This window comes from Prunus mume, linkage group LG8, assembly GCF_029339155.1.
Source record: "Prunus mume cultivar Tortuosa linkage group LG8, ASM2933915v1, whole genome shotgun sequence".
Taxonomy (NCBI): Eukaryota; Viridiplantae; Streptophyta; class Magnoliopsida; order Rosales; family Rosaceae; genus Prunus; species Prunus mume.
In genome coordinates this window covers 10,277,654-10,305,420 of record NC_142705.1, presented here as the reverse complement: position 1 = coordinate 10,305,420, position 27,767 = coordinate 10,277,654, and the positions used below count along the sequence as shown (strand labels likewise).

Here is a 27,767-nt window from a genome sequence, read left to right as displayed (position 1 = left end):
AGGCTCAAATAGGAGTTATAACGAAGAAGTCATGATCTACGGAAGCCTAGTGGCATAACCGTAAATATTTCAAAGTTTAGTTTTGAACCCGATTTTTCATCTCTCTCTCTCTCTCTCTCTCTCTCTCTGGCAGCACAAACAGACAACTTCATATGGAGATATCTCCTCCATCCGACCACCAAAACTAGTGCCACAACTTGTAAACTCCTTATCTCTTTCTCCTCTTTCCATACATACCCTTATCTAGCCTTCATTATGTGGGGGCTTTTTCGTTCCGGCAATTATTGTGGGCTTGGGCTGCCGTAAAAAACCAAATGTGTGAAAATTACCCCCAGGTCTGAGTTCAAGAATTAGACCCCAAGAATGCTCCGAAAGGGTAGCTGAGTCTTAGGAAGCAACTTGGTTACCTTCTTAACTTGGCATGAGAGGCTTTTGGCATGGAAATAAAGCAATCATGAGTTTAGCATTAAAGAGAGAGAGCCGTGAGTTCCTATGAGAACATAAGGAGAAGGGGAAGGGATTCTAAGTGGGTTTGTTGAAAAGAGAGAGGGATGAGGGTATATTGGGTGTGTTGAATAGTTTCCGTGCAGTTCGACGAAAACTCTATCAAGCTTTGGAACAGTTTACCAAAAGGGAAAATGGGGAGAGATTGAAGGATGGCGCTCGAAATTGCAGAGGTTTCAGAGGTGAGAGATAAAGCTTGCTCTCCATATGTGTGTTGTAGCTAGTGGTGAAGTATTTAGTGTTTTGGGTAATTTTCCAGCAGCTTGACAAAGGCTCTGTCAAGCTCTGGAATGACTTACCAAAAGAGAAAATGGGAGGAGATGGAGGAATGAGGCTCGAAATTGTAAAGTTTCAGAGATGATAGATGAAACTTGCTCTCTAGATGTAGGTTGAGATGATGGGTATGAAATGCCTCTTTTTATAAACGCTGGAAGCTCTTTCTTCCCAAGAAGCCCAAATGGTTTCTATCCAATTTGGCCAAGTCTTTCCTTTCATTTCTCTTCTCTTCCTTTGACTCATCCTATTTGGTGAAATTCTCTCTTGCCCAATCGCACAACAACGGGGTTTGGGAGCTCTAGGCTTTTCCCGCAACTTGTTCAGAGAGGACTCCTATTTTCAGCCATCTTTCTTCCTTCTTTTCTCCCATTTTCTATGGCTAGATCTAATGAGAGGGAAAGAAATGGGTATGTACACTGGTGTGAAGGGTGTTTTGCTCAAGTATCCCTTGGTTTTTCTGATGGCTTGAGTTGGGTTTGTCTTTGGCCATGTGCTAGAGTCTCCAAGCAGCCTGAGCGTACAAACATCTTTTGGTTTTTTATCGTGGTTTTGTTTCAAGCCATGTGCTGGAAATTTTTAGATATTTTATAAGCCACTTGGGCCATTTAGGCCTTTCTTAGGTGATGGGTTAGTGTATTAAGGGAATGGGCCGGCTTCATCAAGTGTTGGGCTATTTTCTCTCTTTCTATTATGCTCACCCACATATTTGGGCTCAAGAAATGTGCTTGAGTCTTGAGGCTCCCAAACAGCCCAAGACTTCTATTTCTCGGCCAATCAATGGGTTTCATGAAAACTCGTAACCATCCATACCACAACCCGCTCAGCAAGCCCCAGACATTCACGTGGTTTAGGTCCACTTAAGCTTGTAGCATGACGCATTGCTTATTCACTTGGCATGGCACGTGTACAAGCTTATATGATGAACTATTGCGTACCCAAATTGGGTTTCTTCCCAAGTTAGGTGTCGCACTGGGCCGAGAATTTATTCGGGCCAAACTGTGGAATTTTTGGGCCTCAACAGATTCCAAGCGATTAAACTAGAAATTCAAGCCAAAATGAAGCCCAAAATGGGCTGTTTTGAAAACTGAAATTTCAAGGGCTCTTCTGGCCAACTCCAGCCACCACCCGCCACCAAATTACTTCAAAACACTCCCTTACCTCCCTTATGTGATTTTCCTCAAAGACCCGACCCAATTTCAAATAGAAATTGTCAAATCCAAAACCCAAAACTTTCTAGATTTTTCAAAGACAAAATAGTTCGTTCGAGGGCTTTAGCGGTGGAATTGATCTTCGAGCAAAGGTATAAAGTTACTCCCTTTGATGTGCTTGATCCGTAGGTATGAATATTGGCCGTCTGTTTGGAGTTTTTCGATCGCCAAGAAATTTATCTACACACCGGACAGCGGTGGCGGTGGCTGTGGCGGGGCGTTGGGGGGTTGTCGAGGTTGGATTTTGGTCCTAAAATGATTCCCACGTCGTCCTAAGCATGATGGTATGCTCAGATTTCATTTTGGTTATCGTTTGACTGTCGATTGAATATCACATATTAGGCATTATTAGGGTTTGATATGTTCGGACCTTTGAATCGACTTCATTTTCAAATATGTTGATCTATGCACCTCTAGGATCGCGTAGAAATTCGCAGATTGAGAAACGGAGTCCTGAATACTCCGATTCAATAATTCAAAGATTAGGTAAACAACAACTATCTGATCGTGCAATCCGACCTTTCGATTCCGACCAAACTTGCAGGGCATGTTTAGTAAATTATGTTGAACCTATAGGAACTCTCGGATTATTAATTGGAGGTCGTAGACCCCACGAGGGAACGGAATGACCAATATCGGAATTCAATCACTTGTTTAACCTCGGGTCTTTTCAGACCATTCCACCTATCAAAACTGTTGAAAGTGAGTCTAGAAACTTTCTTAAGTTATGTACATGCAGTTTTAAGGCAAGGGGTCAGGGTTTTGATTAAATGTTTATGGTTGCGCTATTTTATTAATTAAATATTTTAATTGCTTAAATAGGTACTCAGACTTCATTGAACTCGCAGGAAGGACCCTCAAAGGGTCAGGCTAGCTCGGATGCATAGTGAGTGGACTTTTTTTTTTCTTTTTTTTTTTTATAAATGAATTTTATGCAGTAAAAGTTTTATTAATTGATCATAAATGAATTATTTATGACTTTTATTTTCCGAGCATAAAGTTTGATTCAAATGTTTTTATTAAATTTTGTTTATGATAAATGTGAATGACTTGGAAAGTAGAAAAGAAAATGGAAACATAATTTAAGGATTGAGTGAGAAATAGTTTTATAATTTTCCGAAAAAGGCTTGTATTTTAAACCACCATAGGTACCCAAAATATTGCCTTTGGATAATATGTTGCCTTCGGTTATCATGATGTCCACGGACATCCTAGTTGCCTTTGGTTGAGTTAGCGCGCATTTGACAGTTGCCCCACGAGTCTTAGGAATATCCCTAAGTCTTGCGAGGAATGCAGCTCAAGTTGACTAAATGTCCCTGAGTCTTGCGAGGAATGCGGTTGATTGACTTTGTGTTTTCGAGGCCTGCAAGGATGTATCGCTTATGTGACACTTGGAATTGACGGTATAATGTGGGAAATAAATATAAAATCATGGAATTGACGGATATATGATGGGCACACTTAGGTGGAAAGGAATTGTTTCTTTACAATGCTTTCAAATGGTTTTGAGGATTTGTTCAAATGCATGATCGGTTATATGTATATAGATATGCATGCTTGATTTTTGTAAGAATATAGAATATGGATATAATTGAATTTTCAAATGATTTTAACAGTGGGGTTAGTATGTTGATATTATATTTTCCAAAACTTTCTTTTGCCCACTCATATTTTTAAATGTTTTGCGCCCCCAAGCAGTAGTTGTTTACCAGAGCACCACCGCCGGGCGATCATCACCAGGATTCATCCTTTTCTCTCTATGTAGGGTTTCTACTGTAATCAAACTTTTCTTGTAAATTAAAATTGATTAACATGCTCTGAAATTGCCTTAGGGTTTTTTGTAAGGCCTGAGGCCATAAAGATTTGTTGTTGGTTGCATGAATTCTAACATTGTGCATGATGAAAGATTATGGCTTTATGAATTGAGTTTTGTACATGTGAAATTTTTTGGGAAAACGAGCAATTTACAAAGGAGGCTTTGTCAAATTTTTTGCAGAAGTCAAACCCAAAAAGAAATTTTGAGTCTTAGATGGGCAGTTCCCATCTCACTTTTGTGTGGAAGGGTGGCCATACTGGAACTCCCTACGAAACAAATTCTTCTAAACAAACATTACACAATGGTCATAAGAACAAAAAATAAAAAGTAATATATATATCTTTTATTGATAATTTTGATTGGATCCAATGCAAAAGTGCCAAAATCTAACAACTTTCCACTTAAATACAACTATTCATTTACACACAAACTCTCAAATAGTTTTTTCATTTCAACTTTAGACCATCTCCAACCCAATGGGTGGAAACTCAAATTTTGAGTTTAGCCTCCAAAAAACTTCTCCAACCTATGTATTTTCGGATGTGAAAATTTGAGATGACTCAAAACTGGACTGGAATTCCAGTTTGCATTCTACCTAGACTGATAAACTCATGGGGCCCAAATCTGCTTTAATTTATATTTTTTTATTGAATGCTAGAAGAAGCCCACGTGATGGGCTATGATGCTGGCCCGCTGTGACAAGTGGGAAAGAAGATTTCTTTTCCTTTATTGAGGAGCAATGACTACTTTTTCAAATGTTTTGTTATATTGTCTTTTTTAAAATATTCCAACAGCTATAAAGTCAACGATTCTGATTCATTTTAGGTAATCTCAACGGTAAAATTTCACATCCAACGGCTCAAATTTAAATTTAATGGTCAAATTAATATTTATATTTAATCTAAGTCAGATCCAACCCCAAAACTTATTCCAAACTCTATAAATAGTCATTCATCTGGTAAATAATCCACCAAAAATTATTTTTTTCTTTTCTCCCTTTGTTATAATATTTCATTCTACATTCATTCTTGTTGAGAATGGCCCCAAAACCCTAAAGAGGTGTTAATTGGAAACCACAAGAAGATGAGGCATTGTGTAAAGGGTGGGTTTATGTATCCGAAGATGGGGTTATTGACACGAATTAATCAAACGATTCATTTTGGTTGCGTGTGTACCAATTTTTTTTGAAAAATGATCTGGGCATGAGCGGAGTCAGTACGATTACCGCAAGCTATTGCTTCTCGGTTCAAGATCATCAACCAACAATGTCATCTTTGGAAGGCATGTATGTAACACCCCCACCCCAAATTTAATTACTCATTTAATTGAAATAACGAATTTACCCTTGGGGTAGGGGTAATTTGGTCATTTTCTTATCCAAAAGGATTTTGGTACAACGAGTGGTTTGGTTGCGTAAGTGGTACCGAGATGAGTCCATAGACACGTAGTGGCCTCGAATTGGAGTTATACCGAAAGAGATACGATCAAAATACCCTCGTGGCATAACCGTTTTGGCGAAAAATAGTTTGATAAAAATCTGGTTCTCTCTCTCTCTCTCTCTCTCTCTCTCTCTCTCTCTCTCTCTCTCTCTCCTCCGCGCGCACTCTCTCTCCCTTTCTCTTGAAACCCGCCACCGATCCAGTCACAGATCGAGACGGACCGATGCCAAGGACCAGCTCGGCCACGACTGACCCTTCCGACATCACCGGCTCGCTCGGAAAACGTGAGTTTTAGGCCGGTTTTTGCTCGAAACTTCTCATGCTCTATCTCTCTCCTCCGGCCGTTATTTTTGGCAATCAAGGTATGGAAATTCATCATTTCTTCATAATCTAGCTGATGGTTGGATATGATTGCATCAATTTTTAGCCTAGATTATCTGATTTTCGAATTATGGTTCGGCCGGTTTTGAGTTAGCGATTTCAGCCACTTTCGGTCAGTTTTTGGGGTATGCCCAAGAACAAAAGTGACTCCAAATAGGGTGTTATACTTAAGGTAGGAGTCTTGAGCCGAGATTTTGAGATTTTACACCGATACTTAATCTTTTTGGACACCCACGCATTGGCGCTGTGGCGCGATGAGCCTTTAGCTCGGGCATTTTGTCCCAATGCAATTCCTTGATGTCACGAGCGCGTCGTATGCTCGGATTCCAATTTGATTAACGTTTGAGTCTCGAACGGATATCGCCTATTACGCGTTATCCAGATTCGATAGGTTTGGACCGTTGGATGGTCTTAAATTTAATATATGTTGATCTAGGTATTCTTAGGATCGTGTAGGATCCGACGGATTGTAAAACGGAGTCCCGAATACTCCGAAAATGCCAACCCTAGGGTTAGGTTTATAGTAACCGTCCGATCGTTAGCGATCCGACCGTCCGATCTGGACCAAACTTGCAAGACATGTGTCCTAAGCCTTGTAGAATCTATAGGAACTTTTGGAACAGGATTTGGAGGTCATGGACCCCCGCGGCCTGTTTGACCAAGGTTGGGTAGTTTGACCCTGGGTTGACCGTGAGACTTCATAAGTAATGTTACCTTCTTAGGAAGATTAAAATGACCGTAGTTACAGGTCTTGATTTTATGTTGGTTATGTGGGATTAGGATATTAGTTTATGATTCTTAATTAGGGGATTATCGGATGTTAGATTGTTGTTGAGGCTTCTACAATATTAGAAATTAATATATATAGTTATGTGTGTATATAAAGGTGTAAAAAGGAGTTTAGAATGTCTGTTTGAAGTGCTATACACACTACCTTATGTACCTCATCGGATATTGATTACATGTAAGTATCACTCTATGATTGTGAAGTCCCACGTGTCGTAGGATTATCCGGCGTGTGGACAGACCCCATATGCGACGATGGTAGTAGTACCGGCATATGGAGGGATTTTGTGATATTGTGTTGAGGTCGCACGTGTCGTAGGAGTAGCCAGAGTGTTGACAAACCCCATGCGTGGTGTTGGTATATCCGGCATATGGGGAGATATGTAATATTGTGTTGAGGTCCCACGTGTCGTAGAAGTAACCGGCGTGTTGACAGACCCCATACGTGGCATTGGTATATCCGGCGTATGGGGAGATATGTGATATTGTGATGAGGTCGCACGTGTCGTAGGAGTAGCGACGTGTTGTGACCCCATATATGGCGTTGGTAGATCCGGCGTATGGGGAGATATGTGAGATTTGATTAGTGATTTGTGATTTAAAGTAGAAGGGTTTTAAGAAAGAACTACGTGTGGCTTGATCCCTTAGTAAGGGTACGTAGGCAGCCTATGGTTACTAGGTGCAGCCACAGGCTAAACTTTGCACTTATTGTTTTATTGAGATTGGTTCGAACCTCGTCGTTGGTCCCGAAATTTGGGTGAAAAAGAGATGCGAATACGATAGGAGGTTAAAACCTCGTATGTTGGATATATGGAGAAGTTATTTTATGTTGATTTCAGTAGGCGTTCATAATTTAGTTTTGAGTTTGTTATATGCATTGTTTAATGCATTAAATTGATTTAAGAACAGTGTTGGCGGTTCTGTTTCGAATCATTTGTAGGCCGAAGGCCGTTTATGTGAATTTGCATGAAATTATATTGTGTGTGTTGCTTGTTGGGATATTAAATTGTGAATTTTGTGCATGTTGAAACTTGGGGAATGTTCAATTTATAGGGGAGACTCTGCCGAAATTTCAATAGAAAGTCTCATGCCCTTATTCCTTTTTGGGAAAAGAGGTTATAGTTTTAGTAGGTGAGCCCGGCATTGGTGTGATGCCGGGATTCCCATAGGATTAAATCTCGGGTTCCGAAAAATTCGGGGCAGGTCCTATCAATGTATAACAAAGGCTAATACAAGGCATGTGAGTAGCTCCAATCTTGAAGATGTAGTGAGTACCCCTTTCTTTCAATGCTTAAATTTATAATTTTAATTGTTTTCAATTATTAACTTGATTTTTATTTTATTTCATGGGTAGGATATGAATGCAAAAACACTTTTCTTGAATGATAATAAACCTACAAATAGGCCTTTCAAGTTGTATAATGCTTGGCAAATCTTAAAAGATTGCCCAAAATGAAATGACCTATGTGAATCTCCCACACAAACATTCAAAAATTCTTCTCATAGTGGCAATACAGTCACTTTGGAGGAAGATGAAGATGATGTGGTCATGTCCACTCCAAGGCCGTTAGGAAGAGATAAATAGAAGGATTAAAAATAGAAAGGGAAACGTGTTGAAAGTTATCTCAACCAAAGTGGTAGGTTCTTGTCTGAATTGATTCAACAAGGAAATGAGGCAAAAGAGGATAGGCGGCGAAAGTTAAAGCTCCTACAAGAGCAACATGCATATCAAATCCAACAAGATAAGGAGGCTAATGAGCAGAGGATAATGTCCAAGGACTTATCCAAATTTACTCCAAGAAAGAAGAAGTATTGGGGGAATAAGCAAGACAAAATTATTGAGGCCTAGATGAATACAAGTTCTCTTTACAATCCAGAAGACAACTCTGGAGACTATTATCCAAGCCCTCCACATAACGGTTATTAATTTACGTTTATTTGTAATTGTTGTTTATCTTTATTTATAATTGTCGTTTATCTTTATTTCTAATTGTTGTTTAGCTTTATTTTTAATTATCGTTTATCTTTATTTGTAATTGTTGTTTATCTTTATTTATAATTATCATTTATATTTCCTTTTTTATGACTGTCGTTTCTTTTTCTATGATTAGTTTTTTTTTTAAAATTCAATGATTAACCTTATAATTCATTAACATCACACAACCACTTTTACAATTTAAATACACTTTTATAATTTAAACACACAACATAATTTAAACACACTTACATAATTTAAACACACAACATAGCTCATTGTCCATCTCCTTCGCATCTCCAAATGTGGTTGATCAAATCATTTCTTAGATTGTGATGCACTTGTGAAGCACAAACTCTATTATGACGGACCATGTAGTCTGAGATAGTTTGTTTGTCTCGGTTTATATCGTACGTGATAGTTGGCTCAAGCTCATAATCAAGTATTGCTTTTGCTCTTCTAGATGTTCGTGGACAATTGTCTTCATCATCAGATTCTGCATGTAGATTCTCATACTTATCCTCAACAATCATGTTGTGCAATATTATGCACGTCATCAAAATTGAATGAAGTTGTTCTTTGTGCCACATACGTGCAGGTCCCCTAACAATTGCCCATTGAGCCTGAAGTATTCCGAAGGCTCTTTCAACATCCTTCCTATAAGCCTTTTGTTTTTGGGCAAATAGTCTTTTTTTTTTAGTATCCAGTTGGGAGATCGTCTTAACCAATATGTAGCCCAACGAGGGCAAATACCATCAGCCAAGTAATAACCCAGATTATATTCATTTTCATTAACAACATATTGGATATGGGGAGACATTCCATTCACTACATCATTGAACAACGGGGAACGAGCTAGAACGTTGATATCATTGTTCAATCCGGCAACTCCAACAAAGGCATGCCATATCCAAGTGTCATACGAGGCCACTGCTTCTAGAACGACAGTTGGCTTATGCTTGTAGCCTATAAACTGGTCTACGCAAGCAGTGGGGCAGTTCTTCCATTCTCAATGCATGCAGTCAAGACTACCTAACATGTCTGGGAATCCTCTGCGACTAGTCTTGTGCAAGAGCCTATAAAGTTCGGCTGGATTTGGGGAGCAGAGGTACCACTGACCATACATGGCTTCAATAACAGAACAAAACTTTCGCAAACATTCAAGGAATGTATATTCACCCAATCTACAGTACTCATCGGTGGAGTCTACCGAGCATCCATATACGAGCATTCAAAAAATGGTTGTTAGCTTCTGCTTTGGGGATAGACTTTATCGTCCACAAGCGTCTATCTTCTGAGTAAAGTATGACTCATGTGTAACAACATCATTCAAGATGCGATAGAAAAGCTCTCTTCTCATGCGGAATCGCCTGCGAAAGTCCACTCGGGAATAAAGTGGTCTTTCACAGAAGTAGTCCTCCATGAGACTCTTATGATGTTTTTCTCTCTTCCAATTCTTGTATTCACGGCCTGTAATAGAACCACCATGTTTGGATTGTTGAGCATATTACTCCAGCAAAACCGTATGGTGTTGAACAACCATTGCAACTCTCTGTTAATGAAGGTCATCATCATCAGAATCATCATTGAATAAATTTTGTATAGCCTTCCCACGTGAATTCATTGTAAGAAGGAGAATTGAAGGAGATTGTGTGGTCAATTCAGTAGAATAACACTTCTTAAATAGACAAGAGAATGAGATGACCTACATATTTGAAAATAATTAAATGAAGATAGGAAAAGATAGGGAAAGATAAGGGAATCCAATAAAGTGAGATGAACAAAGATTAGCAATGGTTCATAACGTGATTGAAACAAGACAAGATGAGACATGGTTTAGAAAATAATTGAATGAAGATAGGAAAAGATAGGGAAAGATAAGGGAATCCAATAAAGTGAGATGGACAAAGTTGAGCAATGGTTCAGAACATGTTTGAAACAAGATAATAGGGGATGAGAAAAAGTTCAGAAAATAATTGAAGAACACAAGCGGAGGTGGGCAAAAGTTTAGAACATTATTGAATGAGGATAAAAGAATCCAATGAAGTAAAAGTAAAATTAAAAATGGAAGAAAATTATGGCAATGACTTCAATGAATGGTTCGAATTATTCCAGGCATACATATGGTGTTGTACTTGTTTTTATTTGTAAGTGAAATTCTATTATGTTTTGTAATTTTAATTTTTTTAGGTTAAAATGTTTAGAAAATTAAATCATGAGTATTGAAACAAAAATAATGTCAAGAAAAAAAAAATTATGGGTTAATCATTCTTAAACAATTTAATAAAGTTGCGGACTCAAATTATGAGTCTGCAAGGTTGGAGGAAAAAAAAAATTGAGTCTTGAAAATAATAAACAGTTGTATTTTAAAGGGTGAAAATTTGAGTTTAGCCCCAACAGTCTCAAAATTTGAGATCGTAGCTTTGTTGATTGTAGTGGTCTTGTTGGACACATGCTAATTCGGCCCATATCTGATCTGTATAATCAAACCTAACTATTTGCTCATGGGTTCTGACCAAACTGATTGACCACTCCAAACGGGTCAAGAAGTTGAAATGGGTTTTCTAATTTATCACATATTTTAAGCCGTTGGATTTAGCCCAGCATAATCCTACGGTTGTGAATGAATAGTTGCTCACAGCTCCTTAAATTCTGTCCCTCACGTGAGCAGCCTGCGTCTTTCAGTTTCTTTTTGCAATTTTTGTTTTCAGATTTTAAATCCACGTGTCTGGTGATTGGCGGTATAGTCGCTCAAATAAAAACCCCTGCGCTCACAGAAAACCCTCTCAATTTTCATTTTTTGCCGCCATTGGAACCCGCTCTTTCTCTCTCGCTCAACATTCGAAAACAAGTTTCTGCTTTCGACTCAGTTCTCCGGCGATCTGTCCGATCATCAAGTAAGATCTCGAATCCCTTGTTTTCTTCTTTCTCAAATTTCAAACGCATCGTTTCGCTGCTACGGAGAACCGCTGAAAGAGAAATATAATTTCATTTGCAATTTTGGTTACTCGGTCAAAATTGAATGTGCCTTTTCGCTTAGTTGTCCTTTATATTTTCGGTTCGGATTTCGCTTAGAAGTTAAGTTCGATTCAGATTGTAGTTCAAGTACTTGCTTCTGGCGCTCATTTTGCTCTATGTTTTGATGAATTTTGTTTGAGAAGTTTGTTGATGTTCTTGATCTGAGTTTTACTTTTAGAATAATTGCATATTGATTACCAAAATTCAGTAAAAATTTTCCATGGAGAGGATTTTAGATGCTTTCCACTTCTCTAGATTAGAGTTTACCCAGGATTATTTAATGTGAAAAACCTAATAATTTCCATAACCATTCTCATGAGAGAGACAAGGTAAGAAGAATTTCAAAAAGCCTATTAAAGTCAAGGAATTTTTTGAAATTGTGCAAGCAATGCAGTAACAGTATTGTTTACTGTTGATTAGTTTGCTGGATGTTTGCAACATGGTTTCAACTACTCTCTAGTATCTCTGTAATTGGTTTTCTCCACTACATCATGTAATTAGGGACCGATACGATTTGTTTTATTTGGGGATGATTTTACATTATGTATGCAACATGGTTTTTTATTATTATTTATTTTTGGGTAGAAGTTAAGTAGTTTGAGCTTGATGGCTTCGCTTTATTATCAATCAAAAGTTTATGAAGAGCTTCTAAGCAAGTTAACTTTTTTGTTTGTTTTGCAGGATATGGATACCTCAAATCCTGCAGTTTTTGTCAATGCAGAGCTTCTGCGATTGTATGTTGGAAGACGGGTTCGGGCACTGATTCAGGTTGTGCGAACTGAGGGTGGAACTGTCATTGGAAAATCTACTGATGAAAACCAGCTAGTTGTAAAGGGCTCCCCACCCTTTCCTCTTACAAAATTTGTTGAGGTCATAGGCATTGCTGATGGTGAAAAATCCATCCATGCTGACATCTGGAACAACTTTGGAGAGACAATTGGTATGCCTTTCCCTCCCACCTTTTCCAATTCCTACCTAATAGTGGTTCACAGTAATTATATAATTTTTAATGTTCGAAGGTTATTTTGCTTGGATTGGGAGGGAGGAGCTGAATCTATATAAATGACTTCAGTTTATTGTTTTCTGGAAGTATCAAAAGTTGCCAGGAAACAGTTTAGTTTATTGACACTTTGAGGATCTCCAAGATACATTAATGTCCATTTAATTTTTAAGAGAAACACTGAAGCTTAAACTGCATCATCAACATAACCGTTGAAAGCGAGTTCCCGTTAAATCACAGGGTGTGCTGGTTATTCAAACTTATTGTTTGCATGAAACTTCTTTGTAATCCTTGCAGTACTTTAGTGTCCCAAAAGCTGTTTTATTGAATACAGGTGTTCTATAATTAGAAACCAATAAGAACTGTATTCCGCAGTAGTTAAAATCATTAAGAAATTGAGAATCTAACTAGCCCTTCTTCGGTTCTTATGTTCTGCTTGTCCCTTCACATATCTTGTTGTGTGTTAGCGTTCAACTTATTGGTGGCAAATTCTATTTGATAGTGCTTTTAGTGTTTGGTCGTTTGGAAATTTTTACATACTCTTTTGCTGGTTCTGATATACTTCCATATTTTCTTAACCTGTTGACAGACACAACTACTTACAATCAGCTCTGTCAGCTTGCAAACGGGGATTTTAAACACTTGTTCATTTGAGTTGCAACAAGATTGCAGCGCAAACTGGAAAGTGCTTACAAGTTACATCCTCATGGGGCTTTGAACAGAAAGTGCTTGCATTTTAAACACTTGTTATGTAGTTATAATGCTGTCTTTGGCAATTTCTCGAATTTTAGTAGTGAAGCGATTAAGATCTTAGTTATTTGACATATGCACAAGTCTCAAATGTTTAACCCTTTTTGAATGAACCTGCAGTCTATTTTTACTCGAGGCTTTAACTTCATGTAATCTATCTATCATCTGCGCGATTTGCTGTGTCGAATTTTTTTTCTTTTCATGTTTAGCTGATTTAATATTTTGACCCTTATTGCTTCGACTTCATTTACCGCCATGCCTTAAATTGCAACAATCTAAATACCAAAATGGTAGGAAAAGGTAGTTTGTGGACATGTCGAAGAATGTAAAGATACCACATCGGGCCACTCAACAAAATAAAATACAATATATAAGTGAATAGTTTCACTATTAATAACTTGGGGTTCTTTCGTGATAAAGACGTCAATATATTTACAAGCATTGTTTCCTTGGGCCAAATATTATGTTCACCATACCTATAATTTAATGGCAGATGTCAGTTAAGTCAGTTGACCAAGGTAGTGTGCCTGTCTTTCTTAGGCCATCTCCAGTCATAGGGTTAAATGTAGTCCAGGACTAAATATTTAGCCCTCTAAAATATTAATTTTTTAAAGAATAGTGCATAGCTAAATATTTCCATCTCTAGACATGTAGGGCTATATTTTAGGGTCATTCATATTTTATTATTTTGAGAAAAACTATGGTACAACACTCATGCATTCCACAATTATGTATTGTTTAATTTAATTAAACTACTATTTAGAGACAATATTCCATGACCAATAATTGTTTATAATTTTTTTTTAAACAACACTTGAAAACATTTAAAAAGGTGAGCACATTTATTTATAATATAAAAAATAATAAATAATAAAAAAGGGGATGGGTTTCAGTGGTTTGACCTCCAACGGTTATGACCAATAATTTTTTATAATTTTTTTACGAATTGATAACATTTAAAAAGGTGACCACATTTAAAAATAAAAAAAAAAGGTTGGGTTTCAATAGTCTGACCTTCAGTGGTCATGACCAATAATTTTTTATAAATTTTTCTTAAACAACACTAATTGAAAACATTTTTAAAAGGCTTTTAAAAATATATCGATGACGTCATCACTTTTATTTGGCTGTTGGATATGTATTTGCACGAGATTATTCGTGCTCTTACCCACACTTAATAATTCGTTCTTCAAAAGCACATGCATGGGATCCACAAAAAATTTGTCTTAGGCCAAAGCTGGGTTAAAGGGCCAAATGTGGCCCTTCAAATTTAAAATTTTATTTAGTCCATGGTGAAGATGGGTTTCGCATTATTTTATATATTTGGGATATAGCCATGTAGTGGAGATGGCTTACATCCAAGTTCGATCCTTCCATCCCTCTCCTTGTACATTAAAATAATTTATAATATATAAAAACTCTAATGGCCCGTAGGCCCATAAGTCGTCCTCGGCCGAAGCCCCTAATTACGGCCCAGGATTAAGGATGACGAAGCCCAAGGACATGTCGAACTCTCTCTATGTCCGAAATTCGCAAGACGACACTCAAAACTCAAGAAGCGATTCCTTTTCGTTCGTTGGGTTCGAGCTAAGTACAGCTCCGAGCACCGAGTTAGGGTTCCGATATTGAACAAATTGTTCCTTAGTTGAGAAATTGTTCGCAGCACCCGACTTAGGTACTTCCTCTCTATCAAACTTTACATTGTTTTCAATTGGGTTATTGTTCTCAAAGATTTGATTTTTGCTTTTTCTCGGAGAAATATTCGTATTCCTGCTTTCGTTTCCAAATTTGGATTTTGCACCAAAGCTGCAAATTTTTTTGTTTTTATTTACTTGGGTAGTGTTATTTCTCTGTGGAAATAGTGCAAGTGCAAACGTTCTGGTTTATGTGTCAGAGAGAATCTTAAAGAAAAGATTTTTACCAGAAAGGGAACGACTCAAAACCATTCAAATGTGAGATGGGTTGGCTGGGTTTGGGAAATAGGGTGACTTTTGGGGTGGTTGGCTGGTATTCTTTTGAAAGTCCAGAGTTTGAGGCATTTCGTTGTTTTTAATTGGCTGGGATTGAGTTTTACCATTTTCTCAAGTTTCAATATAAACATTTTCAATTTTCGAAGGAAGGGGATGGTAGAGTTCAACCATTCAATGCTTTTCTACGCGTGCATTGGCACTTATATGTTGGTTTACAGGGAGTTAGTCATATGTCAGCCTCTTAGGATTCAAAGATTGTCCGAAAAGATTAATAAGTTAGGATACCATGAATTTACTGCTTCATATGTGATGTATAATATGTTATCGTTTCTATGATTTCAAATATATGTTGTTTGATTTCTTATTCATGTTTTTTTTCCTTTTCTTTTCCTCCTCTTTGTGCATGAAACTCTCCAGATAGATAGTTAAACAATTACACCATCCATTTACTGTCGAATGTCGATATCTAGATATTCGAGAAATTCACTGCTTCATTGTTTATTTCGCCTGCTGAGCATCATCACCCTCTTGATAATCATGCAGAATTCTTCTGTTGCCTGTCTCTGTTACTATTTTTACAATAAAATGACCCCTTAATTGAAAATCATTGACTTTGCAAGTCCTTGAATCCATACCTCATGGCACAGATTCATTCGAAATTCTTAATCTGCAACTTCGTTTGGCCTCTCATGTTGTTTCCACCTTTCCGTATCTGTATTCTTTCTTCTATGAATGCTTCTGGCTACTGTGCTTTCTTCACAGTTGCCTTGCAAGCTTGTTTTTCTAGATATATAAGATGCCGAAAACAAGGGCGAATGCTTCTGGAGATGCATCTGAAAGACCTATAGAATCTGAAGAGCGGGTGGACCTTGATGGAGACAACGATCCTGAGGAAACAATAGAAGAAGAGGTCGAGTATGAAGAAGTAGAGGAAGAGGAGGAAGTGGAAGAGGTGGAAGAGGAAGAGGAAGAAGAGGAAGAAGAAGATCCAGAGGAGGGTGAGGAAGAGGGAGAAAACAAGGGAGCTGCTACAAAATCTAATGGACAGAAAATCTCAGATGGTGATGAAGTGATGATAGTTGTTGAAGGAGAGGAGGAAGAAGAAAAAAAGAAGCATGCGGAGCTTCTTGCACGCCCTCCGCATGGATCAGAGGTGTATCTTGGTGGCATTCCTCATGATGCATCTGAAGAGGATTTGAGGGGGTTTTGTGAATCTATTGGGGAAGTTACTGAGGTAATATATATTGTTGATTCTGGAGCTCTCTCTGCACCCTTTATATGTAGACGGACTAATCTATATATGTCAACAGGTTAGAATAATGAAGGGAAAAGATTCAGGTGAGGCCAAAGGTTATGCTTTTGTCACCTTCAGAAACAAGGAGTTGGCTTCTAAGGCCATTGAGGAACTGAACAATTCTGAGTTAAAGGTGAGCTCAACTAACTTTTGGTCACTTATCTTCCCCAATTATTGCTACTGTTAATTATCAACTCAAGGTTGTGGTTCTGCTAATTTACACATCCACTTTCATTCACGCCTTTCCTTTTGAGATCTATTACTTAAATCCTTTTTATGAAAACTGAGGTTTTAGTTTCTTGTAACATTAACTTCTCTGCTGGCTCTTTTTCCAGGGAAAAAGGATTAAATGTTCTACATCTCAAGCAAAGCATCGGTTGTTTATTGGAAATGTTCCCAGAAATTGGGGAGAGGAGGATATGAAGAAGGCTGTAACAGATATTGGACCAGGAGTCATTTCTGTGGAACTGTTGAAGGTTAAAGATATATTCTATAATCTTCTATTTAGCTTATGTATTTTATGTTCTATTTTTCATTTTGGTTACCTATCATTTCCAAATTCACTATTGTGCTATTTTCTTGATGGATTTTCCTTGTATCTTGATGTAGTTCTGTTTTCGGTTGAATCTTCTTGATACAGGACCCACAGAACTCCAGCCGGAATCGTGGATTTGCTTTCATTGAGTATTATAATCATGCGTGTGCAGAATATTCAAGACAAAAGATGTCAAGCCCAAAATTTAAGCTCGACACCAATGCTCCTACTGTGAGCTGGGCTGATCCTAAAAATACAGAATCCTCTGCTGCTTCTCAGGTTAGTTATTTGTGCTTTTTGCTACACTCAGATAAGCTATTATATAGTTCTGCTTTGGCTCTCTTTTCCTTTTCTTTTGTTCATTTCTTATTTTTTACTGAGGGATGGGGGATTGTAATGGATGTTGCCTACAGCATTTTATCACTGTTTCGAATTATCTTGCCCATCTGTTGGCTGTACTCATAATGTTTGTTTTTTATTTTGTTTTGTTTTGTTTTTTTGTATCTGAGTACTTCATCCCATGATCTCCACCACATCAGACCTCGTACTTTCATGTGCAACCTTACGTGTGTAAAATTGTTTGGCCTTGAATTATTACATGCACTTGTGGATGTTGGTCGAGTCATGACATCTTTGTTTTGATTGATACAGGTGAAGGCAGTGTATGTCAAGAATTTACCAAAAGACATTACTCAGGAGAGTCTAAAGGAGCTGTTTGAACGTCATGGAAAGATCACAAAGGTGGTTCTCCCACCTGCAAAAGCAGGACATGAAAAGAGCAGATTTGGTTTTGTGCATTTTGCGGAAAGGGCATGTGCAATGAAGGCATTGAAGAACACTGAAAAATATGAAATTGATGGTAACTTGCTCATGCTCTTTGTAGCTCTCCACTATCCTCTATAGTTAATCAGTTTTCAGGAGAAAATCTTAATTCATAATCTCCTCTGTTTCATAGGTCAAGTTTTGGAATGCTCTCTTGCAAAGCCACAAGCAGATCAGAAGTCTTCTGGATCATCAAATCATCAGAAGTCACCCTTACTTCCAACCTACCCACCACGTCTCAGTTATGGCATGGGAGGGAGTAGTCCATATGGTGGATTGAGTGCTGGATATGGTGGCGGTGCAGGGTTTGCCCAAGTAAGATTTAAATTATAGTTTTATCATGGCATTGAATAGACAAATATGGGTCCAGTTGGAGTCCCTTGTACCTAGAACTAGCAATGTGTGGCCCTAGTCTTACTAACCTTGTATTCGCTAAGGGGGTTTTAGTTGTTTTTCTAAAGGGAGCATGCAGGACCTGCTGATAACCCAACACAACCCAATCATACATAGTCGGAACATGTTATTTTCCCCCTCAGCACCTAAAGTTCACGGTCCATAACTTGTGTCTGAAATGAATCTGTTACCAGCCAAAAGAATGTTTTAGACGGCCTTTGGGCCTAATGTCACTTCCTTTTAAGTAGAAAATTATTTCCAGGTTCCGTTGACAGCATGTGTGCCAATTAGCAATCTGGAAAATAAAAAGGAATCACCAAGGAAACAATCTTATTAAATGAAACAAACAAAGAAATAAATAACTTATTGTGTAGGACGTACTTTTAAATCTGATGAAAAAATATACCAAGACCCTGCATTTTTCATGTATTATTAAAAAGTTAATCACAAATCGAAAGTATTTTTATATTGTTTAACAATATTGACAAAACATAAACTATAAGGAAAACGCTTATTTAGGATGCTTCTTAGGGGGGTAAATACTTGATTTATAGCAAATTTTCTGCTTTTAGTTTTCTCTGGATACTTTTGGTGATATAGGCCCCAATTTCTTGCAGCCACTGATCTATGGTAGGGGACCCACTCCTGCTGGCATGGCAATGATGCCTATGCTTTTGCCGGATGGAAGGATTGGATATGTCCTGTAAGTATCACTTTTTGGAATTTGTTAGTTGCACAAGTATTGGTTGCATGTATTGTCTCATTAGAAAATTTTCAGCAATTATTTGTTCATCAACAACCATCTTTACCCCCTTTGAAATGTTAGTTGTATCTTCTTTACAAAGGCCCTTGCATTTGCACTATTTGTTTCTATTTCATTTTTACCATGCATCCAAATTTGAACTTCTGCATTTCTTTCCCCAGGCAACAACCCGGAATGCAACCACACACCCCTCCACCGCAGTCTAGAGGTGGAAGAAGTGGTGGTGGCAACTCAAGTGGTGGAAGGCGCAGTGGTGACAACAATCGTGGCCGCAGTCGCTATAACCCTTATTAATTAGTGAGGTTTGCCTTGCTTCGAAAGGGAAAGGAGAAAACAGTATTTTGGGTCTGTGAGTATACATTTGGAGCTGTGCAGTTCATTAGAACCAAACATATGTAGCTGGTCATATCATGGAAAGAGTTGCTTCAGATCGATTCACGTGTAGTTTGCCTGAACCAAGTCTAATTAAATTATGAAATTGATGCTTTTTAAATTATATTGCACGTCAATCAAGAGTCTTAAGATTCAAGTTCAGTCGAGCTGCATCACAAATTTTTTATCTTCATCTTGTTTGAGTTTCAGTCGGACAAATATAATCACATCATAAACAGATTTCTATTGTTAAAAACGATGGCAATGCTATAAACAGCAATATACCAGCAATGGATATGGAAAAGCAAACACCACAAGTGAAAAATATGTTCCATAATATTTCTGTAAATTGCATAATGAGAAGAGGGGTGCACTATGGGATGACAGTTTCAAACTAATATTCAGAGATGGCCTTGCAAACGATGATTCTAGATCATTTACCTCCCAAACTTGCTGGTCTCCACTCTTCTATCTATGCGTGTCTCTTTGTTCTTGATTTTATTGAATGTGCGCGAAACAGAGCAAAAGAGATTAAAATTAAGAGCTAAATCCATCGTTGATGAAATGGATCTTGAGCATCTAAAAAAGTGTTAAAACATAGAGATTAGATAAAATTTCAGAACTCAGAGCATGAAGCGTTGGTACATGTCTGGAAAAGTTCATCTATAACTTACACGACTTGCATATAAAAAAGAAACAGGAGTTCAGAATTAAATGAGTTCTTTACGGAGTAAAATTGACCCCAATAAGCAACTTGTTACACATAAACCATCTATAGCACAAAATCCAATAAACTTCCACAGACTGAATTGTTTCACTACCAATTCAAGGTTGAGAAGTCTTGAGGTGCTTCAATCCAAATGTTCTTAAAAGGATCTTGCTCTCCCCAGTCATGACACTGCTTGCGAGGATGGTATCTACAATCATCAAGAGAGTATGATATGCAACACCTTCCATAGAAACGAACTTTAGAGAAGTAGACACTGTTTCTCATTATTCCAGGGAGGTCAGTTCTTGAATGAGATGACAAGAAACTCGCAAACAGAGTCACACCATCAAGGGTTTTCATTTCCTCCCAAACCATCCTCGTCTGATCCAGCTTAAATATAATTGGGTTTTCACTAGAACATGTATATATCACTAATATGTCTCCGTTATGCTCAGCCATAAACTTGCCTTTCCACCAATTTTTGGCAAAAAAGTTCTCGGGGCATTTGGGTGGAGGAACAGCAAGAACACTCCAAGTGCGTTCCTGGGGGTTGAATACCCCTAGCCAACCGGTGAGGCTTAGACAATAAAAGAGTCCATTGCAGAAAACAAGCTTGTTCCAAATGCTACTCACAAAGGGCAAACGATTCTGGACATTAACAGTCGTCCACTCTCTTTCCCCAGGACGGCAAGTGCTAATAGCAACAATTGTGGGACTGATGTGTTTTACCGTAAAAAGTATGCAGCTGGCAGAAGTTGGGGCACAAGAAAATGCAACTATCTGATAAGTCAACTCGAATCTTGGTACCTTTATCATCTTGCGAGTAAAAGGATTAAAGAAGAACACACGCTGCGATCTGGGTCTGTATAGCAATAGCCAACCATCTTTGGTGTAGCAAATCCTAGAACCAGTCAGCTCAGGTAACTCTAAGGAGTAGATTTTGCGCTGCGAGGGGTCATAGAATTCGTACAGATCACCAAATTTCGGAAAGTACATAAGCAATGGCGACTGGTTGACCACCCGCACAGAAATGGCAGCTGAGTGCCATCTCTTGCATACAACAGATACACGAATATTATCCTTCAGAGCTAAACGAGACACAATGAGTTCCAAAAGTTCTGTAGGAAGGTCAGACCAAGTCTGTAGCTCCAGTTTCTCCCTTTTCTCCTTGCTTACTCTTCTTTTACTGTTTGTGATGGTTTCAGCTAACCTATACATCATAAAATACTATAAATTCTAAGTGTAGAACATCAAACGAAACACACAGAGGAGCTGAGAATGCCATAATGAGTTGTAAAATGCATGGAAGGCAATTGTTTCAACTCACCTTTCATGCATTTATCAACAAGAGCACAATCTGATTGCAAGTCAAGTATCAACTATCTACTCTTTTTTTGTTGATGCATAAGATTGTACAGGTACTGTTGTTTAAGCAAGACATGTACATAAGCAATTTACGAACCTAAGACATAATACACTAATACGAAAAGGAGAATATAATTATACAATAACCACTAGAAATCCCTTGACCTTGGGACCCGAAAAGTTATGAAAAGTTAAAATGAGCATAACGTGAAACTAAAAACCAAAACCAATGAAGTTGCTACAAAATTCATTCAATTCAACATGTTGTTCATACCAAAAAAGAATCCATGATCTAGCAATGGGTTTAACCCATAACTTCACAAATTATAAAACTTCCAACTAATTCTTAGCCAAAAATGACATTGTCATTCTACCATAAAACTCGGATAAACCAATTTCTCTAAGACCCTAAATTCACTTTTTCGCCACAGATAAAAACCCTTCCCCAAAAACCCATCTAAAATCTCAAAATTGACTTCAATTCTCAAAAATTAAAGCATATTCCTGACTTGAAAACATTGGGTATCCAATTATGAACCCTAAACTGATCCCATTCCTAAAATCCTTAAGAGTCATTTCATGGAAGCCATATTGAAAAAACAACAAATTGAAATATGCAAATTACAAAATGTTTTTAGTAAGCAACAGAAATCAAATCTTACGATTTCAGCTTCCTCTTTCTCCCGGCCATAGTGAACCAATTGTAGCTGCCGTTTACACAGAGAGAGAGAGAGACAGAGAGAGAAAGAGAGGAGAGAGAAACTCTTTGAGAGAGCACAGACGGAGGTTATATCACTCTGGTCGCTACTTGCAAATTATATAACACGTGGGAGTTGATCAGTCAAGGTGGATCAGCTGTATCCGGGTCCATACTTTCACAATGAATTCCCAAATTTAGCAGAGACAACACCACTATCGTTATAGAGATGAATTCATTTATGTCACGTGTCAGTTTTCTATTGGTTATGCGTCAGAAAGATGGTCGGAGGTTTTTTCAGGGAAACTAAATTCAATATAAACACCGAGTCGTCCCCACGCCGTGTTACTGTGTGCGGTGCATTTTGTCTCCGTGGGTTTGACTGTGAGTCCTACTCCTACGTACAAGAATTTACTAACGCGAGTGAAACTAATTTTTTCAATCTTTTTATATTGCGAGAGCTGAAAGGAGAAAATTTAATTTGAACATTGAGTGCAAAATTTTTAATTACTTGAGTTACAAGTTTCTTGTCACTAAAATTTAATTTTTGTTGTTTTAGTAATGAAATAAATAATATATATACATAATTTGGCGAATAAACTTATTAGGAATGTTACATGTCGATGAGCCAGGTATATTGATATTTTTTTTCTCAATTTGATCGACAAAATTAAGAGCATATTTAAAGCATGGATGGAGTAGAAATTTTATGAAAGAACTCCTAAAATAACCCTAGGTAGAAAGTTTATAAAAAGCTCTTAAAATAAATTTTAAATATTTAATTAAAATTTAAAATAAAAATAAGAAATATGATTGAAAATGCTCTAATATATTTATTCTTATGCTTCCACAAAGGAGAAAAAAAAAAGGTTTAAAATACCCACACGAAAAAAGAAAGGACCTAGTCAGACTGGGAGAAGCTGGGCCCAACTTAAGAGACTGAGTCCAGATCCTAGAGAAAACACAAGACCAGACCGGGTTGGATGGTTGGGCCGTGTGCAAGTTTAATTTATCGGTACTACTTCATGAAGGAGAAGCTTTTGTTTTGAGGAGTTTTGATTGGTAAATCTTCTATAAATATATATATATTATTTTATTTTTGTAAAAGTTTGTTGTAATCCATATTTTCCTTTTGGCGGGAGTTTTTATCTAATATAATTATAATTAACCAAAATTTTGGGGAAAAAAAATTAGCGAAAAGGATAAATTTGATGTCAATTCGTATCGAGACTAATTTATAAAAACATATTTGTGATCATTTTTGCAGCATTACATTGTCTACATGGTTCTCACTCATATCCAAATTCCGAAATTGTCGAAACTCATGTAGACAATGTAATGCCGCAATTGTCTTCTGATTGCCTCAGTCTTGGGCAGGTAAGTGTTCATATTCATAGATATTCAAACCCTAATTAGTATTATTTAAGTGAATTTATTTTCCATTTCAGTGTTCTGGAAGCTCAAGGGGAAATTGTTTACCATTATACTAAGAATTTTAGAGGCTTCTCAGCTTTGCTTACGTCACAAGAAGTTGAAAAGCTAAAGAGTATGCGAAGAACATATTGCACGTCAATTTTAAGCTTTTTTCCCCCTCACTTTTTTGGAAGGTTATTTGTTATGATCACTGACTTAATTTTGTTTGTTTGTTTTGATTTACATAAAAAGAAATGCAATTATTTCTATTTTTGAAAGTAAGATTTACACCCTTCACACCACAAGGTCGTGATCTTTCATGAAATCGGAAGTTAAGAACGATTCTAAAGGTGTATTTGATCGCCGTAGAAAAGAGAAAAGTTATATATACATACACACATAATTGTTGCACGTTTTAATGTGATTTATGATGATGAAGTTACATATGGTTTTGACGAAAGTGTTCGATATCTACAGGAATGCAACTGCAAGTATCCTACAAAATCGGGTAAACCTTGGTGCAAAACCTGCTCCAAAGGTGCAATTTTATCAAAGTAAGTTATTACTATTGGCATTGGTAGTAATGGACCGTCAATGGGAAAAAACAACCGTAAGAGTATAGAGTTCATTACGATTATCCCCCAGGATTAAAATGAATGTGGTGCCTGATGTTCTTGATTTTTCTAATGTGACAACAAAGGCTACTTGCAGAGTTGATTTTGTTCCAAAGAAAGCTTTGGGATTTGTCTACGGCGCAATAGGAGTGACGGGCACAAGCATGTTAGGAGTTCAATTCTTGTTAATCTTGTTTAGTTTAGTAGTAATTGGATTGAGGAGCATTTTCTGATTAGGTGTTTATTCTTAGGTAGGAATTGTGTATCAGATAGATTAGCTAGCAGCCTTTGAGTTTGGTCAGGTTATGTATTTGATTAGAACATGACCCAATTGCAATATCCTCAATCTAGTAGAAGTTCTGTGTATCAAAATTAAAAAGAAGCACATCCATGCCAAATCGAGCATACTTACATAACAAAATTTGAACTTCTAAAAACATGCGTGTAAAAAGAAATTGATCAGGATGAGAAAAAGCAATCTAGAATTACAAGGCCAGCAGAAGGGGGCCTAAAACCCACTTTAGAACCCCACTTCGCAAAGTAAAAAAAGCTGCTTCTTGAATTAAAAATCTGTGTTCTGCTTCTGCCTTCAGAAACCAAAGATTAGTATAAAACCCAAAATCTCAAACAAAGCCAAGAATCCAAGAATAAATACTCAGATCTTCAAATGTCAATGCAGCTACATTAGCAACAAATGGGGCAATGAATTAAACCATTTTCATTGCACTCACCACATTTCACCATCTTCTTTTGACCCTCATCCAAGACCTTGCAGCTTCCATTGCATTCCATGCACATCACAAACCTCATCCCAGCACATCCCTGGCACCCGACAAGTGCCGTTGGAATCCCATCAAACAAAACTCCAAGCTTCCCTTCCTCTTCCAACTTCACAATCTCATCAGCTCCACCAATCAGCCTCCCTTTGACAAATACAAGCGGAACCTTTACATCCTTGGTCCCCATTAGCCCCCTTATCTCCTCCTTGAATCCCGAATCCATCGATATGTCGCGCTCGAGGACATGAACAAGGTGTGACTCAATGATGGACCTCACGTTGTTGCAGTCCTCAAAAGTCTTCCTAATTCCTCTCAATGTTGTTGTGTAAACAACAACAGCATTTTCACCACCTGGTGGGCATTTTTTCTCAAACAACCTCAGCATGGACTCGGAATCCCGGGAAGTATTCCTCAACTTTCGGGCTTTTGGGGACGGTGGGACCATCCTCTTGATCTGTTCTTCCTCTTCAGACATTTCTTTTTCGTAAGAAGCAACAAGTTCCGGATCAAACAGGGGACTAAGGGGACTAAAACTCTTCCTCCTTGCCGAATCACAGCCAAAACTCCGCCTTATTGCCGAAATAGGCGACCCTTTTACTTCCGGACTCAAATTCAACGCCTTCTTACAAGAATACTCGCCGCCATTGTTCGGTTTCAGCACCTGTTTCGGGCTATAACCCAACCCATGAATCACTCTCCCTCTGTTCTCTTTCCCTCCAAATCTCTTCGATTTCATAGGAGACCCAATCTGATTCAGCAACTTAAACGGAGTCCTGGCATCAAAATCAGCAAACCCACGAAGCAGAGCACGCGATTTCGGGCTCTTCTTTGCCGAATTCGAAATGGGTATTGCTTCTTCAAGGCCCTCCATAAGTTCCCAAGCGTTGATAACCTCTGGATCTTCACGGGAAGGCGAAGACTTCATGGCCCTCTTGCTCTCTGCAACGCAGTCTTTGATGGGTCGCTCATTTTCCAAATTCAGAACACCATAAGTGCTTGAAGTAAGAGAGACGACGTGGTTGATCACGTACTCGCCGCCATTTTGGATTATGACGTCTTCTTTGATGAGATCTTTCTTGAACAGTTTGGATGAAACGCAGCCCATTGACGAGTGGGGTTTTCGTCTCTGGTTTCTTCCCTGTCTCTGTCTCTCTGTTTTGGATTTGAAGCAAAAGATGTGTGTGGGGTATTGGGCATTGGGTAACTGAAGTGGGAGTTTCTTCTTGTTTTTTCTTTTTTGAATCTTAACGGTTACCTTGTCTGCAACGGGCCTTAACGGTCCGAAAATTCGAATGAGATCGAGGTATTTTTGTAGGAAGTCCTTGTCGTTTTTGGGTATTCGCTAATTGACGCCTCATACTTCTTTTAATTCTGTGTTTGGCCCAGCCCTTCTTTGAGTTTTGCTAGCTCCTCTTTTAACTTTATATATTAAATGTTTTGGCTAAGAACTTTCTATGTTATTATTACTTTCTTCCTTCAGAAAAGGATATTCTAATTACTTTAATGTATCAAACTGTGATGCAAGAGGCGGGCACACTGCCTTGGCCAACTAACTTAACCCACGTATGCATGAACTCTATATATAAGTGTACAAAGATTACTAACCTGTTTTTTTTTTTTTGTCCAAGGACATGATGAAGAGTTTTTCTTAATAGCCACTAATAGAAGCAATTCACTAAAATTGTCCCCTAAATTATGCTCAGCTAGATTGGCTAGAGATTGAAGGATGTTGGATAAGATGCTTTATTTATTAAGAGCATCCATAGTGGGGAGGTGTATATGGGGAGTGTATGTTAAATATACACCCGAGTCACCGGAATCGTCTCCAATAGGAGATGTAAATGGATGTAAATATACATCACCACCATGGAGATGTAAAATAAAATGTATATTTACATCTATTTTTACATCCCTTGCATGCAGGACCCACCTGAGAAAAGAGAAGAAAAATGAAGAAAAGTCAATATAAAAGGCTTGGACCCACGGCTATACCCCCGAATTTACATCCCTCATTGGAGTAAAAAACATATTTACACCGTCCGGAGGTGTAAATGGGATGTAAAAGTGACTTTACAACTCCGAATTTATATCCTCCACTGTGGATGCTCTAAGGTAACTTCATATTGTGAGGCACACATCAAAATGTATCAAAGATTAATAATCATTATGTCAAGAGAAGAGGTTAAGCTCACTCTCAAAGAGGTATTTTACAATTAAATAATAGTACTAGTAGATATTTTTATATTGCAATAGATTTTCAATTACAAGTATAAAATATAGTTATTTTATAGTGAGGGCCTTATCTAAGATCTTTAGATGAGGCCCTATCTCTTAACCGTTGGATCCAACAAACCAATTTGATCAAACGACTAACCAATTTTGTAACACTCTGCCTTGACTAATTATTTTATTTTGAGAAGTTACATTTTTGCCCATGGTATGCTTGAATTGAAGGCCATAGGCCTGTCGACTTGTTTGATATTGTGTGACCCTATCTTGTGCGTGCTGGAAGTTCATTATTATATGTTTAAGCTTACTTTACAAGTGGATCTATTCGGAAAAAATTTCATTTATAGGGGAGACTCTTGAAATTTCGATAAAAGTCTTGGTCTTTAATTCTTATTTGGATTTTGTTTTTAAATGGCATTTTAGTAAAGTGGGCCCGACATTAGAGGGATGTCGGACAGACACAGGGTTCATCATGAGTTCTGATAGAGAATCTAGAACGAGTCCTATCAAATTTAAACCAACGGCTAAAAGATAGATAAGACTAGGGGTGGGCATCAGGACGGAAAACCAAAATATCGAACCGGACTAGTGAAAAAAATCGAAAAAAACCGTTGACCAAAAAATCAACAAATTGGACCAGAACCGAACCGAATCGGTTC

General features: G+C 37.8%; 4 protein-coding genes across 7 annotated transcripts; 2 read left to right on the top strand and 2 right to left on the bottom strand.

The window, feature by feature from the left end:
- Positions 1–11,148: 11,148 nt before the first annotated feature.
- LOC103341788 (replication protein A 14 kDa subunit B) lies at positions 11,149–13,385 on the top strand. Its single transcript, XM_008245340.3, has 3 exons — positions 11,149–11,282; positions 12,085–12,343; positions 12,993–13,385. Exons 2-3 carry the CDS (start codon positions 12,088–12,090, stop codon positions 13,055–13,057), a joined length of 321 nt encoding a protein of 106 aa, XP_008243562.1. The 5' UTR covers positions 11,149–11,282; positions 12,085–12,087; the 3' UTR covers positions 13,058–13,385.
- A 1,285-nt stretch (positions 13,386–14,670) lies between these two features.
- On the top strand, positions 14,671–19,464 carry LOC103341789 (RNA-binding (RRM/RBD/RNP motifs) family protein). 3 transcript variants are annotated; one of them, XM_008245341.3, is made up of 9 exons: positions 14,671–14,828; positions 15,886–16,357; positions 16,434–16,550; positions 16,753–16,893; positions 17,058–17,231; positions 17,604–17,811; positions 17,908–18,089; positions 18,785–18,870; positions 19,092–19,464. In XM_008245341.3, exons 2-9 carry the CDS (start codon positions 15,920–15,922, stop codon positions 19,222–19,224), a joined length of 1,479 nt encoding a protein of 492 aa, XP_008243563.2. In that variant the 5' UTR covers positions 14,671–14,828; positions 15,886–15,919; the 3' UTR covers positions 19,225–19,464. The 3 variants fall into 3 exon arrangements, with proteins under 3 accessions (XP_008243563.2, XP_008243564.2, XP_088898853.1); XM_008245342.3 differs by having other exon boundaries at positions 14,677–14,828; positions 15,911–16,357; XM_089042727.1 differs by having other exon boundaries at positions 14,678–14,828; positions 15,541–16,357.
- A 426-nt stretch (positions 19,465–19,890) lies between these two features.
- LOC103341790 (F-box family protein) lies at positions 19,891–22,199 on the bottom strand. 2 transcript variants are annotated; one of them, XM_008245343.3, is made up of 2 exons: positions 22,039–22,199; positions 19,891–21,221 (listed from the first exon to the last, which is right to left on the bottom strand). In XM_008245343.3, exons 1-2 carry the CDS (start codon positions 22,065–22,067, stop codon positions 20,120–20,122), a joined length of 1,131 nt encoding a protein of 376 aa, XP_008243565.2. In that variant the 5' UTR covers positions 22,068–22,199; the 3' UTR covers positions 19,891–20,119. The 2 variants fall into 2 exon arrangements, with proteins under 2 accessions (XP_008243565.2, XP_016652094.2); XM_016796608.2 differs by having other exon boundaries at positions 19,891–21,238; positions 22,039–22,151.
- Positions 22,200–24,532: 2,333 nt separating this feature from the next.
- Positions 24,533–26,133, bottom strand: LOC103341791 (Glutaredoxin family protein). The gene has a single exon (XM_008245344.2). It carries the CDS (start codon positions 25,982–25,984, stop codon positions 24,785–24,787), a length of 1,200 nt encoding a protein of 399 aa, XP_008243566.2. The 5' UTR covers positions 25,985–26,133; the 3' UTR covers positions 24,533–24,784.
- Positions 26,134–27,767: the final 1,634 nt, after the last annotated feature.